This window comes from Ixodes scapularis, unplaced genomic scaffold, assembly GCF_016920785.2.
Source record: "Ixodes scapularis isolate PalLabHiFi unplaced genomic scaffold, ASM1692078v2 PGA_scaffold7__128_contigs__length_106722199, whole genome shotgun sequence".
In the NCBI taxonomy this organism is placed as follows: Eukaryota; Metazoa; Arthropoda; class Arachnida; order Ixodida; family Ixodidae; genus Ixodes; species Ixodes scapularis.
The window spans coordinates 97,607,383-97,623,954 of NW_024609882.1; the positions used below are offsets into that span (position 1 = coordinate 97,607,383).

The 16,572-nt window shown below is 48.5% G+C and overlaps 1 protein-coding gene across 1 annotated transcript; it reads right to left on the reverse strand.

Annotated features, from left to right (window-relative positions):
• Window positions 1–5,815: 5,815 nt before the first annotated feature.
• On the reverse strand, window positions 5,816–10,206 carry LOC121833218 (uncharacterized protein K02A2.6-like). The gene has a single exon (XM_042286347.1). The coding sequence runs from the start codon at window positions 9,955–9,957 to the stop codon at window positions 6,022–6,024; it is 3,936 nt and encodes a 1,311-aa protein (XP_042142281.1). The 5' UTR covers window positions 9,958–10,206; the 3' UTR covers window positions 5,816–6,021.
• Between the last annotated feature and the right edge of the window lie 6,366 nt (window positions 10,207–16,572).

Here is a 16,572-nt window from a genome sequence, read left to right on the forward strand (position 1 = left end):
GCACGGGAGACAAGAGATGGCGCAAGCGGTCGCGACGCCAACTGCCGCCAACGAACGAGCAGACGACGCCGAGAGTCGGCCCTTTAGCAGACAAGGAACTGCAGTTCCTTGCTGTTACCGCGCCTGTCTTTTTTGTTTCTGCGACTGTCGCCGCCTACGGAACGCGCTCCGCTTTTGAGTCGAAAAGATCGTCTGCTAAAAGGACTGCTCTCGGCGCCGTATGCTCGTTCGTTGCGGCGTTCGTTGCGCCATCTCTTGTGTCCAGTGTGAAACGGCACCGTGTTGTTTGAAGACCGGTGGCGTCGCTGCGTTTCCATAGGAGCTAAGCCTTTTTCTTTCTTTACTTTTTCCTCGGGTAAGTTCGCTCTTTGCAAATTTTACAAAAAAAAATGCACCATCTCTGGGCAACGCTGCACAAAGTCGTAGCGCGATAGGTTAAGAAACCGAATTTTCCGGTCGATTTAAAGTGCCTACCGTCTCCTTGTTTCACCCGGTAGACTACACGAAATAAGCCAAACGATTAGAAGAATCCCCAAAAAGCCGCAGCCTGCAAGAAAAAAATATTAGCTACCAGACAACTCTTAACGCAGCTAAGTTGAAACACCACAAAACTTATGATACACAGTCATTGTACTTTTATTTATTTACAGAAAAAACTCGCTGCTCAGAAGCTCCGATATTATAGCAGGTACAACCTAGATAAGTTAAAAAGGGGCATTTGAATGTGCAGCAAGGTTTACAGAAAAAACTCGCTGCTCAGAAGCTCCGGTGTTATAGCAGGTACAACCTAGATAAGTTAAAAAGGGGCATTTGAATATGCAGCAAGAATTACTCTCTCTCTCTCTCTCTCTCTCCCTGCCTCCCTCCCTCCCTCCCTCCCTCCCTCTCCCTCTCCCCCCCCCCCCCCCCCCCCCCCCCCCGCCCTTCCCTTCCCCGCAACCTTCGCATGCCCGAGGCGACGCCTTTTAGACCATCCCGGCCACTGGTTTCGGCGGACTCAATTTCTGACTCTTAAAGCACCAAGATTACTTAGCTGTATGTTTTGTCTTATAGTTCAAGTCAGTAAATAAAGGGGTCATGAAACGATATCGGGTTGGAATGTTGACGACTTTGAAGAGGCGCACTGTTCCCACTCTGGCCCAAGTATACTCGCACAGACCGCCACGGAATCAGAAGCTTCTTTGTTGCGGTGAAATTGCGAGGTTAAAAGAAGACTATTTCTTTCAGCCTTGCCTTCGCAAAGCTTGATGACGTAATTGTGGCATCGAAACCACACGCCTGACGACAGTCGAGCGCGGCTCATGGATTGTACACGAGAACTGCGTGAGCGCTCGATTTTAGCTCGTAACAATTAATGCCTCGGCGGACAGTCAGGTAGTGGCTCGTGTCCAACCCCTGCGGTGATGGGAATTGCCGAGCTCTGACAATGCCTGGTGCTCGGCAAACGTTTTCTAGTCTTCCAACCTCAGCGCATAGGATAGGCATCAGGCTTTTGGTGGCGTAGGATAGGAATCAGGTCACGTGGCCACTTGTTCTGGCTCCGAGTTGAGGGGCTGAACGATGCTCATATTTCTCGAATTATTTTTGCGACTGCCATCGCTAGGAAGAAAAACTAAGGCAAGTTCATTCAGTTATTAACTTTAGGGAGTTATTCGAGGGTGGAAACATGCAGTTCAGCGATCGGAGGGCACCCAGGGAAAACCAGACGAAAGAGAAAACCGCCGCGGAGAGCACAATGGCGTAAATGGCGGGAGGTCTACCTCGAAAATGTTCGACTGTTGTGACACAAGCAGTTGGAAATGTTAGATTCCAAGGTGGGAGCGCTACCGCATCATATCAGGACTTCACCTGCGCAGTTTCCCAGGCAAGAAATTTCAACTGGGACCCTGGTCCCAGTTCCAACTGGTTTATGGAACAATTCCCAGTTCCAACTGCCCTAGTAGCACACTTCGTCCTGTGAACGTCTTTAGGATGTCCTAATGTCCCAGGGATGTCCTGCGGACGTTCACAGGATATTTGTGCTGCTTGGGTGGTCCCTGTTAGAGTTGGTCCCAGCTGGAATCGGTCCCAGTTACAACTGGTCCCAGTTGGAGTTGGTCTTAGTTACCACTGGTGCGAACTCCAGCAACAATGAAACATGGCACGAAATGGAAGGTTCACAAGTTTTTATTGTCAAAACTTGGAGAATAAAACTAAATAATAGGTTTGGTGACGTACAGGTTTCCAGGTTTAGCCACTTGCTTGCGACGACTGAATCGCTTTATCAGAGGTGGTATTCGTGAGATGAAGGAAGACTGGCCGCTGGCGTCTGTTAGCGACGTCCTCAGCTTCTCTCCCCATCGCGCGAAGAAAGGTGCTCATCAGTGTTCCCGCGTATTTAGCAAAAGTAGAAAAAATCGCTTCATGGCTCCTTTGATTAAAAAAAAAAGAAGCTACTTAGACGAGTTCCAATCAGTCGTAGCAATTACTAGAATAAAGACGCAATATTCTTGGGACTGTTTCTGAGCTGCGACTGCAAACTTTTTTGGGCGGCGAATTTTTTTTTTTTTTTCATTCTTCTAATGGGAAATTTGCTAGCATCCTTTGGGTTACTGTCTATTGCTATTGTGCCCAAGTAATCATGCCACCTGACATCAAGGGGGTCATCTCTTGCCCTCTCTCAAACTGAACATCATGATGAATTTATGCAAGCCAGCAAAGACACGTACTGTATGAATAAAGTTGTAGACCGGGTCAACAAGGTCATAGGAACGCGGAGTCATCCTTTTAAACCTTTCAACTGAAGTTTACGAGGCCCTATGGAGATGCTCTATGCGTGCGACACTTTTTTACATTTTCTCCAATTGCTTCGCGTTTTGTTCCAAAACAGCCCCTAATCCAGAATCGCATCTGCTTCATTTTCAGCCAGTGGAACCTGAATTTCCTAATTACTGAATCTACCTATACAGAAACGTCCCAAGGTGTATAATAAAACGATCGTGTGTATTTCGTAAAATGGTGAAATATACACATTGCCGTCATGGCTGTTGCCACCACCACTATCGTTATGATAGTCAGTATTATCATCAGCATTAGGGGCCTCATGAAGAACGCCTTAGCCCAGGGCCCCAAAATTCTTTAATCCGGCCCTGGGCGGCTGTTTCAGGGGGGGCGGGGGGAGGGCAAACCACATGCCTTGCCCCCCCCCCCCCCCCCCCCAACCCCACGGAAATCGAGGGACCACTTTTTTGGACGCGCTAAACTCACCATTTGGAGTCGCGTTCCATGCACGATAGTGGGACGCAACGACTTGTTTTTGCAGTGCGTGGTGAACTTCGAGGCGTCCTGCCTGCTGCTGGGTGGAGCCGGGGGAGAGCGGCTGCCACTGCTCACCGCAAGGGAGGCCTCTGCCTTCACGAGACGCGCGCTGAGGACCAGCGCCGGACACACCGTCCAGTTCGACCTGTACGGATGAACCTTTCACTAGGTTCGAGTTGTTAGACCTCTGAATGTTCGCCAGAAGTACCACTCAAGTTAAACTATGACTATGCGCAGAAAATAAAAATGAGCTGACAACCTGGTGGAGGCTCCGGCCCCAAATCTCCGCCTTGGCTTGCAGTGGGGCCAGTGCTGGGGTCGCCGACTAGGTTTCACCAGAGGAAGATTGGCGACCCCTTTACCTGGGGGAAGACGCGGAAGGGGGGGGGGGGGTTGAAGTTTTGAGATTTTTTTGCCCGATTTCTCGAAGGTCGACTATCCCGGTGATATCCCACTCCGCAGAAAAAAGAAGTCATACTTTCAGTTTTTAATCTTTATGCTAGGTGGCGCAAGCTACCACCCAAAAAAAAAAGGGTGCAGGCGTTAGCATTTATCCATCTATGTTTTGAAAAGTGGCGAAATTTTAACTTTCCTGAATCCGAATATTTGGCGCTGAATTTTCGATTCGGCAAAATTTGGGCCCATCACCTACCCACGGACATTTCCCATAGAGCCAATTGACTCCGTAAGTGTGACGTCATGGGTCCAAACAAACCGTTGCTAGGGTCGTTGTTATGGACAAATACATGTGGCTAAGATTCACTACGAAAACACGACCGTTCAAAAATCAGGAGTAGGATTTAAACTTCTAAAAATCGCAGATATAGAAAGCTTGAATGTCATATATGTTTCGACAGAAGTGTGCCGGTAACCGCTTGTTTCTGAAATATTTACGACTGCAACTTCCGGTCCTCAAGATGCCTGCGCAGCAGACGACGAATGCAAGAAGAATGCCGTCTGCCACAGGCCGCCGGCGCCGGCGTCTGAATCGGGTGGATAAAGACGAGATTCTGATATGGCATTTGTTCCAAATATAATGAGTTGAAGGTAAACATTTTCGGCAGATATCTGCCTGGTTGGGTGAATTTAAATGTAAAGAATAAAGAAATACGCCAACCAAAAAGTCGAAAAATTGTCCCAACGTTTCGAAACAGTTCGTTTCTTCCTCAGGGGCGACTAAACGGGATAATAGCTTCTTTGTCTTTCTTTGAACTGGCTATCTCTTCTTCTTCATTGTCGATTGCTGGTTGTCTTCGTTTCGCCTGCGCCGTCTTGATTGTATCTCGTAACCCATGAACATATAAACTGGGTAAGGTGCCTAGAGACCTATTGATGTTATTTGCGGTGTTTTGAATATGCCAGGATTCTATCATCTGTCTTCTGCGTAGGGTCGTCTCAGTGCCCAGAATGCTTGCATCTTCAAATCCGATACGGTGGTCATTAACCTCACAGTGCTCCGCCAGAGCACTGCGTTCGCGGTCGAAGTTGCGTACGTCATTTTTGTGTTGCCGTTCTTGGAAGTTTTTAGTTTCTCCAATGTAGGAGGCGGGGCACTGGATGCAGGATATTTGGTAAATTACACCCTGGGCCCTTTCCTTGGGTGGACGACTTTTTGGCCGAGGTAGAAAACGCCCGAGTGTGGTCACAGGTTTATGGGCCACGGTGACGTGTTCTTTTGCAAAAATCCTGGATAGTGTTTCACTTATCCCTTTTGTGTAGGGTATGCTGATGCGTGCAATCGGTTTAGGACGTGCAGTCCCAGTAGGTTGCCCGTCTCGGCGACTGCGGTTTAGACGGTGAGTGATCTGGCGAATGAAGTTACCTGTGTATCCATTATTTTTTAGATCACGGGTGATCGCTTGCTCCTCTTTCCTTTTGTCTGTTGCAGATGAACATATATTCTTTGCCCTCATCAGAAGTGTCGAAACTACTGACGCTTTGTGACTTAGCGGGTGGTTTGAATCAAATTGGAGGTATCGTCCCGTGTGCGTAGGCTTCCTATACACTGTAAAATTCAGTGCCTCACCCTGTCTTTTGATTAGCACGTCAAGGAAAGGTAAACAGCCGTGCATTTCGTGCTCCACCGTGAATTGGATGGCTGGTTCAATGGAGTTCAAGTGAGCCAGGAAGTTGTCCACTTCTGACGCTAGTATGATACAGAAGCAGTCGTCGACGTACCGCAGGAATATTTGGGGCTTGGGGTTGAATGATTGTAGCGCCTTGTGCTCAATCGCTTCCATTGCCAGGTTGGCCATTGTGACTGAGATGGAAGCGCCCATTGCCGTTCCGCTGGTCTGTTGGTAGAACTCCCCCTTGAAGGTGAAGTAGGTGTTCGAGAGACAAAACTCAAGTAGGCGACATAGCTCATCCCTGCTGAGGCATGTCCGGGTGTCCAGGTCCTCGTCTTTCTCGAGAGCTTCCCTGGTTGCAGCGATGGCCAACCAGGGAAGCTCTCGAGAAAGACGAGGACCTGGACACCCGGACATGCCTCAGCAGGGATGAGCTATGTCGCTGTTATGTACATTTAATTACACTGAAGCTATGTACATATATACAGGTCAGGTTCGGGACAGTACATGATGGACTGGCGGTTCGATCAGCGGTCCGAACTGCACGAGCACGAGCACTCACAAACCTTGTCACTCGTCGTCTTCTTCCATTGACGCGAAGGTACGCTCGCATTCGCGCCTAGCAGGCGCATATCTTACACTCCTCCCTACTAGACTAAGGCACATAGTCGTTAAGATAAGTAGGGCGGCGTGTTGCTCTTTGAGGTCTCGAAGAGTTGCTAGGGGAAACTGTTGTAGAACCAGCTGGTTGGACTGCTGGTGTGGCATCGGACCTAACGTCCGCTTCTTCGGAGACCGCTTCAGGTAGAGCAGTTAAACTCAAGTCAACTGAAGAGTTATCTTCCGAGTTTCCTGCAGAAGTTGTCGCTGGCTTCCTGCGCAACTGGTCAACATGGCGACGCCAAGATCGTCCATCTTCGGTTTCAATCCTATAGGATAGTGGACCGGTCACGGCTGTGACTACTCCAGGGGTCCACTTGGCACCGGACAAGTAATTTCTTGCATAAACGTTTTCACCTACTGTAAATAGTCGTGCCTTCTTCCCTTCCTGGAGAAACTTGTCCTCTTGTTTCCATGATGAATGGAACTGAGAATCTGGATGCAGGCGATCTAATGCTGTTTTCAGGCGTCGGTTCATCAATAGTTCCGCAGGACTCCTGCCCGTTAAGGAATGTGGCAGTGTATGTTGACGGAACAAAAATCGCGCCAAATCGACGTTTACGTCGCCTGAATTTATGTGAGTGAGTGCCTCCTTGGTTTCTCTCACCATTCGTTCGGCCTGGCCATTCGATGAAGGGTGGTAAGGTGCCACTGCCACGTGTCGAATCTGGTTGCGGCTTGTAAATTCCTTGAATTCGGCCGAAACGAAGGCTGTGCCATTATCACTGACAATGACGTCTGGCACTCCGTGTACGGCAAACAGCATCCTCAGTTTCTGTACGACGGCTGAGGAAGACATAGAATTCATAATACATACATCGAGCCATTTCGAGAATGAATCGACCACGATCAGAAAGATCTTTCCCTTGAAAGGTCCTGCAAAGTCAACGTGTAGACGTGACCAGGGATGTTGCGTCGTCTCCCAGGGATGCACTGGTGCCCGTGGCATTGATGGTCTGTGTTCTTGGCATGTGGAGCAATTTGCAGCCTTTTCTTCAATGTCATGGTCGATGCCAGGCCACCAGACTGTACTCCTCGCTAGTGCCTTCATCCTTACAATGCCTGGATGGGCTGTGTGTAAGATGTCGAGTACAGTGGATTGTGCCACTTTGGGAATAACAAGCCGGCTTCCCCAAATGATGCATCCCTTATAAGTTGATAGTTCATCTTTCCTAGTGGTATAGGGTTTGAACTGTTCGTGTTGCTTGTCATCTGGCCACCCATGCATGATCCAGCGCTGGACTCGCGCAAGCACGGAATCTTTTCTCGTGGATGCTGCAATTTTTTCGGAGTTCCAAGGCTGTTCTGGAGCGGTCTCTAGCATCCATACGTCTGCGACTGGAATGTCGTCCAGCTCTGTTGCAGGTATAGGCAGTCGACTGAGTGCATCAGCGTTTCCTATCTTGCTTCCCGGACGGTACTGCAGATCGTAGTGGTATGCGGCTAGCATTAGACTCCACCTGAGAACTCTTGGTGACACCATAGCTGGAATTTCCTTGTGCGGACTCAGCAATCCTAGCAGAGGCTTATGATCGGTGATTATGGTCACCGGGCGGCCATAGATGTACTGGTGAAACTTTTTGACACCATATATGATCGCCAGGGCCTCACGATCAGTTTGCGAGTAATTTCGCTCAGCTTTGCTTAGGGTTCTGGACCCGTAAGCTATTGGTGACTCTTGCCCAGAGTCGGCCACGTGACTCAAGACAGCTCCAAGACCGTAAGGCGAAGCATCGCAGGTCAATAATAAAGGCTTGCTGGTATCGTAGTGAGCCAGAACTGCCGTTGATTTGAGCAGTTCTTTCGCCTTGCGATAAGCCTCAGCTTCGAGAACGGTCCATGTCCAGCTCGCCCCCTTATCCAGCAGTCTGTACAACGGCTCCAAGGTGTGAGCAGCTCCCTTGAGGAAACGATGGTAGAAGTTAAGCAAGCCCAGGAATGACTGTAGTTCCTGTTTGTTCTTGGGCTCTGGAGCTTCATGAATGGCCTTGACCTTGTCTTCAGTTGGTCGCACCCCGTCCTTGTCAATCCTGAATCCCAAAAACACGACTTGCATGGTGTTGAACGTACATTTTGCCTTGTTAAGGCGTAAACCGTCTTCCTTGAATCGCTGCAGCACAGCTCGCAGGCGTCTATCGTGCTGTTCTTTGGATTCTCCGCCGATAAGTATGTCATCTAAAAAAATTAGTACTCCTTCAATTCCGGCAAGTAACTCCTCCATATAACGCTGGAAGATCGCTACGGCGACGGATACTCCAAATGGAAGACGGTTAACCTTGAAAAGTCCCTTGTGCGTCGTGATGGTGAAAAGCTTTGCCGACTCATCATCGACGGTCAACTGCTGGTAGGCCTGTGCAAGGTCAAGCTGTGTAAAGCGACGGCAACCCGCTAAGTTGCTCAGGAGTTGCTCTGGCGTGGGCAATGGGTAACATTCCCACTTCACTGCCTTGTTTACGGTACTTTTATAGTCACCGCAAATCCGCAATTCACCACTCTTTTTCAGGATTGGAACTATCGGTGTAGCCCAATTTGAGTGTTTTACAGGTTCAAGGATTCCCTGCTGGACCAACTTTTCTAGTTCTTGCTCCACTTTCGGACGCATCGCATAGGGAACTTGCCTTGACTTGCAGAACTTAGGTGCAGCAGATCTGTCGACCTCCACACGGATGGGTGGTCCCCGACTCTTTCCCAGGCCAGCGTCGAAGATTTCCTTGAACTCCTCCAGGAATCCGCTACCCTCCTGGGTGTTCCTGAGTTGATGGACACCTGTGAGGCCGATTCCTAGATGCTTGAACCAGTTTCGTCCAAGAAGGCTTGCGTACTCTCCCTTGACCACCAGAAGTGGCAGAGTTGCCGACCTTTCTTTGTGTTTAACCTCCACGAGTACTCTTCCTAGGACGATAACAGGCTCCTTCGTATATGTGCGTAGCGCAACCGTAGATGGTTTCAGCCTCTGATTTGGAATATGAAGTCGTGCCATTGTTCTCCTGCTTATGACAGAGAACATGCATCCTGAGTCAACCTCCATCGCTGTTGGCTGTCCGTCGATGTCGACGTCTACGAGGATAGCAGGTTCGTTGGACGAGAGGTTGTACAGCTCGTACATCTTGCTGGTATCGCCGTCTAAAAGATCAGCTTGCGCCGTCCCCCGTCTTGCTCTTGGAGGACTTTTCTTAGCCTTCTTTTGAAGACAGGCTTTGACAATATGTCCTTTGCGGCCACAGAACAGGCATGTGGCGTTCTTGAAGTGGCAATCCTGAGGAGAGTGTGCCCCGTTGCATCGATAGCACACGGAAGTCGCTTGCTTGGTTTCAGGCTTCGCATGATGTTGTGCAGGCGGTGACGGTCCAGGTCCATCTTTAGCCACGCTGTGGATTTGGCTGACGTCCTTAGGCGTAGTCCTAATCTCCATGGCATTGTTCTTCGCACATTCCGCTGCTATTGCCAACTTCTCCGCTTGAGCCAACGTAAGCTCGGCTTCGCTCAGCAGACGTCGTTGCAAGGCCTCATCTTTAACTCCACAGACAATCTGGTCGCGCAAACTGCTGTCGAGGGCGTCTCCGAAGTTGCAGGTAACTGCAATACGGCGTAAGTCCGCGATGAACGCAGCCATGGGTTCGTCGCTGTGCTGTGCCCGCTTATGAAACTTAAAGCGTTCCACGATCTCCGAGGGCTTTGGTGCAAAGTGATTTCCCAACTTCTTAATGATGTCAGCGTAGTCCGTCTCTGAAGGTGTCGTTGGCGCGCAGAGGGAATGCAGTATTGCATAGGTCTCGGCTCCGCAAACGCTGCAGAACACGGCTCGCTTCATCTTGGGTGTAGCGATCCCATGGGCTTCAAAGTGGAATTCCAGCCGTTGAAGGTATAATGGCCATGTCTCCGGCTTACCTGCCTGGAAAGCTTCAAATGTCAGCGATGTCCTTTCAACCATGATGAGTTGCCGGAGTCTCGCCCGCTTTTTTCGATTTCCTCGTCGCCAAATTTGTTATGTACATTTAATTACACTGAAGCTATGTACATATATACAGGTCAGGTTCGGGACAGTACATGATGGACTGGCGGTTCGATCAGCGGTCCGAACTGCACGAGCACGAGCACTCACAAACCTTGTCACTCGTCGTCTTCTTCCATTGACGCGAAGGTACGCTCGCATTCGCGCCTAGCAGGCGCATATCTTACAGTCGCCTACTTGAGTTTTGTCTCTCGAACACCTACTTCACCTTCAAGGGGGAGTTCTACCAACAGACCAGCGGAACGGCAATGGGCGCTTCCATCTCAGTCACAATGGCCAACCTGGCAATGGAAGCGATTGAGCACAAGGCGCAACAATCATTCAACCCCAAGCCCCAAATATTCCTGCGGTACGTCGACGACTGCTTCTGTATCATGCAAGCGTCAGAAGTGGACAACTTCCTGGCTCACTTGAACTCCATTGAACCAGCCATCCAATTCACGGTGGAGCACGAAATGCACGGCTGTTTACCTTTCCTTGACGTGCTAATCAAAAGACAGGGTGAGGCACTGAATTTTACAGTGTATAGGAAGCCTACGCACACGGGACGATACCTCCAATTTGATTCAAACCACCCGCTAAGTCACAAAGCGTCAGTAGTTTCGACACTTCTGATGAGGGCAAAGAATATATGTTCATCTGCAACAGACAAAAGGAAAGAGGAGCAAGCGATCACCCGTGATCTAAAAAATAATGGATACACAGGTAACTTCATTCGCCAGATCACTCACCGTCTAAACCGCAGTCGCCGAGACGGGCAACCTACTGGGACTGCACGTCCTAAACCGATTGCACGCATCAGCATACCCTACACAAAAGGGATAAGTGAAACACTATCCAGGATTTTTGCAAAAGAACACGTCACCGTGGCCCATAAGCCTGTGACCACACTCGGGCGTTTTCTACCTCGGCCAAAAAGTCGTCCACCCAAGGAAAGGGCCCAGGGTGTAATTTACCAAATATCCTGCATCCAGTGCCCCGCCTCCTACATTGGAGAAACTAAAAACTTCCAAGAACGGCTCCGTCAACACAAAAATGACGTACGCAACTTCGACCGCGAACGCAGTGCTCTGGCGGAGCACTGTGAGGTTAATGACCACCGTATCGGATTTGAAGATGCAAGCATTCTGGGTACTGAGACGACCCTACGCAGAAGACAGCTGATAGAATCCTGGCATATTCAAAACACCGCAAATAACATCAATAGGTCTCTAGGCACCTTACCCAGTTTATGTGTTCATGGGTTACGAGATACAATCAAGACGGCGCAGGCGAAACGAAGACAACCAGCAATCGACAATGAAGAAGAAGAGATAGCCAGTTCAAAGAAAGACAAAGAAGCTATTATCCCGTTTAGTCGCCCCTGAGGAAGAAACGAACTGTTTCGAAACGTTGGGACAATTTTTCGACTTTTTGGTTGGCGTATTTCTTTATTCTTTACAATATAATGAGTTTATGGTTAAATTATATGAAAAAATGGTTTATCGAAAGTCCGGGCGTCGATCGAGATGATCGTCTGCTAAAAGATCGCAATGCACCCGTGAGAAAAGCACTTAGGCGACCGGTGGAGATCCCAAATTTTGTTTGCGGACTCGCGATATGGGAGGGTGCTTTGTACCTGGTTGTAACCATCGCGTGGAGAAAGGTTTTTGCAGTTTCTTCAGATTTCCGCCAAACCCCAAAACGCGAAAGAACTGGATAAAAAACATAAGGTGGGTTTATTACAGATTGTACTCTCATCGCTGGTTCGATGGAAATCTTCACCGAAAGAGCACATCCACTAAATTTAATGTATAAAACAAATTGTGAAATTTCGGTAGACATGCAATATTTTAATAACCTGAACCTCAATAATAATAATAACAAACGACTTACCTCGACGGCGTACGATTTGTTTCTCATGCTGGCCTGCACTACGCCGGTAATGCATTTCAGGTCGTCGTCGTAACTGATCTGCATGACGTGGTTTGATTTTACGGAATTTTCGCCCCTGTGAACTAAGCTGGATTCTTCACAGAAAAAAAAAAGAACACATTGCGGAGGCCTCTGCGGCTATGGCGATGCACTTGCTTGTGTTGCTCGTTTACCAACGCAATTCAATGAAGACGCCCGCTGCAACAGAGGCCAGCAAATCTATCGTGTCGTCTGCTACCAAAGCAAAGCGGAGTGGAATACTTCAGAAATGGCTTTCATCGTTGCAATACGACGCTGAGATGACAAGAACATCTCCATAATTAGATATCAAGAAGTTAGGTTGCTTACAAAAAAATGATTTACTTGCTTATAAGCGAAAATCTAGCCTCGTGTGGAGTCTCCATGCATTAATCCATAGCAACGTCCCTAGCAACGGTTTGTTTGGACCCAGATGCCATGTTGTGACGTCATCATTTTTTTTAATTTTATAATTAAAATTATAATTATAATTATAATTTTATAATTTTATATTTTTTAGATTATAAAATCATAACAACTAATCATGCTATTAATAAAATACCTGGCAGGCATTTCAAAACGGCTTTCTATAGCACGTTTGAGCGTAGTAGTCTACTTAGAAGCCGTTTCCATGCCAAGCCATAAATAATCCAAAGTGGCGCCCTTCTATTTTTGTAAAGTGGTTCTCGTGCGATCGCTTCGGATGCTTCGGAGTCGTGCTGGAGCGAGGCTTCTGAGCCAGAGCCGTATATGTAGAGAGTTTGGCCATTCGCTGGGAAGCATAGGAGACAAATGCGGAGGCGCCATTGGCTGAAAGCGGGCTGGGCGTGTTCCAGGGCGTCTTCAGAAATTCGAATGTCACCAACCAGAAGCCGGAAATAATACCCTGGCGGTGGTCGCGAGAAACAAACCTGACAACTGCGTTGAAGTAACTCTCGATGGCTGAAAATATGGTACACGTGATGTTTTAATCACGCTCATCCAAAATGATGGTGGAAGAGTGCGACTAGCGAAACGATCGACATAATCCGTACGCCAAGCGCCGAGGGCCGGGAATCTGCCGCCCGAGCGGTCACGCTCTGTCCGCGCAAAACAGAGTTGAGCGGCGCATTCGTTTCTTACATCTTTCTGCATGATCATGATGAAAACAACACGTGCACCCTATATTCAACCACGAAGAGTTACTACACTTCACTCTTACGCGCTTATTAAAACCATATACGAACAGAAACCTTTGATCAGAACTGTTTCTCGCTACCACCGCTAGGGGATTCTTTTCGGCTTCTGGTTGGTCAAGAGAGCATGCCAAGCCCTCTTTCCGAGTCAAACGCACGCCCTGGCTCTGCCCGCGCCTCCCACTGACCAAACTCTCCACATATACGGCTCTGTCCTGAGCTGCACGCCCGGTCCTGGTAGTGTAACAATGGCGACTATTAGCAAACCGTTACCGCGTTCCGCGTACCGCACTATCGGAGCCTTTGAAGTGTGCTTTTAAGCGCGCGCCCCGCGGTTACGGTATCACACCGGGACCGTTTAAAAGGCATGATTCAATGCTTCGATAGTGCGGCACGCGGACCTCGGTAACGGGTTGTTAAAAGTCCCTAATGTAGCATATGCCTACGATGTGCGATTTCGCTTTCAGCTGTACAAGGTGCGTAGTCGTGTGTGTTCGTTGTTGTTTTGTTTTTAGACGGTCAGCCGTCCAGTAAGGAATCGAGAGCTGCGACCGAACTACAGGGTGAAACAAGGAGACGCTAGAGCACTATACAGCTCTTACGGAGCAGAGTAGCGCAATTCTTTGAACCCCGTGTTTTGCCCACAACATGGCCGACAGAGCGGCTCGGCGCGAGTCACGTGGTACTCAGGGTTCCAGGAGGCGGCCCGCCCTATGGGAGAATACATGGAGATCGACACAACACGGTTGATTAAAAAATGAATGGCGAGTTCACACTTTTTAAAATTAGTCTCGTGAAGTTAGTAAAGCACCTAACACTTTATCAAAGTTTTAATAATATCGGATGCGTGTGTAAATTTTGAGAAGGCAATTTCCTAGGCAAGGGCGTTTGAAGCAGACGATTTTTGCTCGCAGCGGAGATGGGTTTTTCGGGTTGGCCGGAGCGGGTCACGCGAATGGTGTGCCGTCTTCGTGTAGTGGGGGGGGGGGGTCAAGTGACCTGGGGGGGTCACGTGACGACGCCGATGATGCCATTAGTGACGTCACTGATGACGTCATCAGTGACGATGACGATGCCGATTCCGACGACGTCATCAGTGACGTCACTGATGACGTCATGAGCGATAATGATGATGCGGATGCCAGTGACGTCATCAGTTACGTCCCCGATGACGTCCTCCAGGATGATGATGTCGATGCGGATGCCGGTGACGTCATCAGTGATGTCACTGATGACGTCATCATTGATGATGGCGATGACGATGCGGATGCCGGGGACGTCTACAGTGACATCACTGATGACGTCATCAGTGATGATGACGATGCGGATGCTGGTGACGTCATCAGTGACGACACTGGTGACGTCATCAGTGATGATGATGATGACAATGCGGATGCCGGTGACGTCATCAGTGACGATGACGTCATCGGGGAGGTCACGTGACCTCGGCGGGGGGGTCACGTGACCCTGGGGTATCACGTGACCTCCCCCGAAGTCACGTGATACCCCCGAGGTCACGTGACCTCGAAGGAGGGGGGTCACGTGACCTCGGGGGCGGGGTGACCTTGGGATGACCTTGGGGGTCACGTGACCTTGGGGTGACCTTGGTTACGCCGACGCCGACGCCGCTCAAGCCGGGAACGCGCCCCTAAGAGGTGCGCTCTAAAAGAAAAAGGCTTCTTCTATGGAAACGCGACGCCACCGGTCTGCAAACAACACGGCGCCGCTTCGCACGGGAGACAAGAGATGGCGCAAGCAGTCGCGACGCCAACTGCTGCCAGCGAACGAGCAGACGACGCCGAGAGCCGCCCGGGCGCTGGCGAGTCAAGCGAGTTGACTGCTCGTGCAACCTCCGCCCAGTCGGTTTATGGCTTTGGTTTCAGACCGAAGGAAAAACAAATAGAAGTGAATATACACAATAAATTACATTTTATTTTCATGACGCGGTGAAGACGTTTTGTTGAAATTATTGTTATTCAACAAAGTTCTATATTTGTATTTTTGTATTAAGGTGCAACCCCACCGTGCATGACGTTTTGGTGCTTTTCCGACGGCTTATAACTTTTGTTCTATGTACCTTACAATTATAAAGTTAGTGTCAAATTAAAGAGAAGTTTTTCAACAATGTTTTAATGTCTTGATATCTCGATTATTTTTAGTTGTTGGTTCATTATTTGGCTTTTAATAGACCACAGTCTCTAATATTGAAAAAAAAATATTGCTCGAGTTATAACGTCCCGTCGTCCACGATAGTTTACGTGAGCGTTCGGTTAGATGTAATAAAATAAAAAAGTAAGCAACGAACTGTACAGGTAATGTATATTTTAAAATAAAAAATAAAGTTTAAAATTGTAATATTTTATGGCGCTATAAAAACGGAATCACGTCAACTAATCAAAAGAACGAGACATTAAATTTTGAAGCATCCTTCGATATTACATTTTCCAGAACTTCCATATCGATGTAGTACACGTTAAGAATGTTATAAGACCTCAAACTTTTCCCATTCAGTTACGGTGAATTGTAGTTTCTTAATATAAAGTACAGATGGCGACACGTGTTCAAGAACAGCTTGATGTGCATTTTCCGTCGTGTGCCGCTTGGAACGCCACGTGAAAGACAGAAAAAGCGCCAGATGTCAGGGTATCAGATGCATGGATGCCCGCTGTGAGCGAGCCAGAGATGTGAGAACAACAAGCGCGAGGCTGCGGGTGCACCACAGCTACTTTTGCGCGCGTTCTACTGTGCGTCGGTACACATGCCCGACGCAATCCAAATGAAATGTGCGCCATGAAATGCCTTCTGCCATTTCAGATTCCGCCACGTATGCGAAAACATTTTAATGTTTTTATCACTTGCATAAATCATTTACGATGTCAAACTATGCTTGTCGGAATGGTTCGAAAACACCTCGGTGGCTTTTAAGTGGCAATGACATTAAAACGTCTCAGTTCTCATCTCAGCCAACGCGCTGGCCCATGAATCTATATTTGTCGGGTTTAAATATTGGCCGAGGTGCCCGCAATCTGACGGAGGCCAATCTGAGATTTCGGTTGCACGTCAAAAGATCTACGGTTTGTCAAAATAAACCCACAATATTTTTTTTTATTTGGGCGTGTTAAGTGCTTTTTGTTGGTTTGGCTTGTGAAACCCTGAGATCTGAATATTTGCTTTGCTTTACCTTAGTTCGGAGCGCAACCAACGCTACGGGCTGATGAAGCCACTGAAGCAGCGCCAAGAGCGCGAAGTTAATTAAGCTGTTCGTTCTCTTTCTGTGCCTATGCGGTCGGGCTAAACCAGACCCACTAAATAAGCTACGCTTCATACAGATATGGATGCTTAAAATGATGGTTGTCAGTTATCTGAAGCCTTATCTGAAATCACAGGAAACACTTTTCCGTACTCCACAAATGTTTAAACAGTTGGC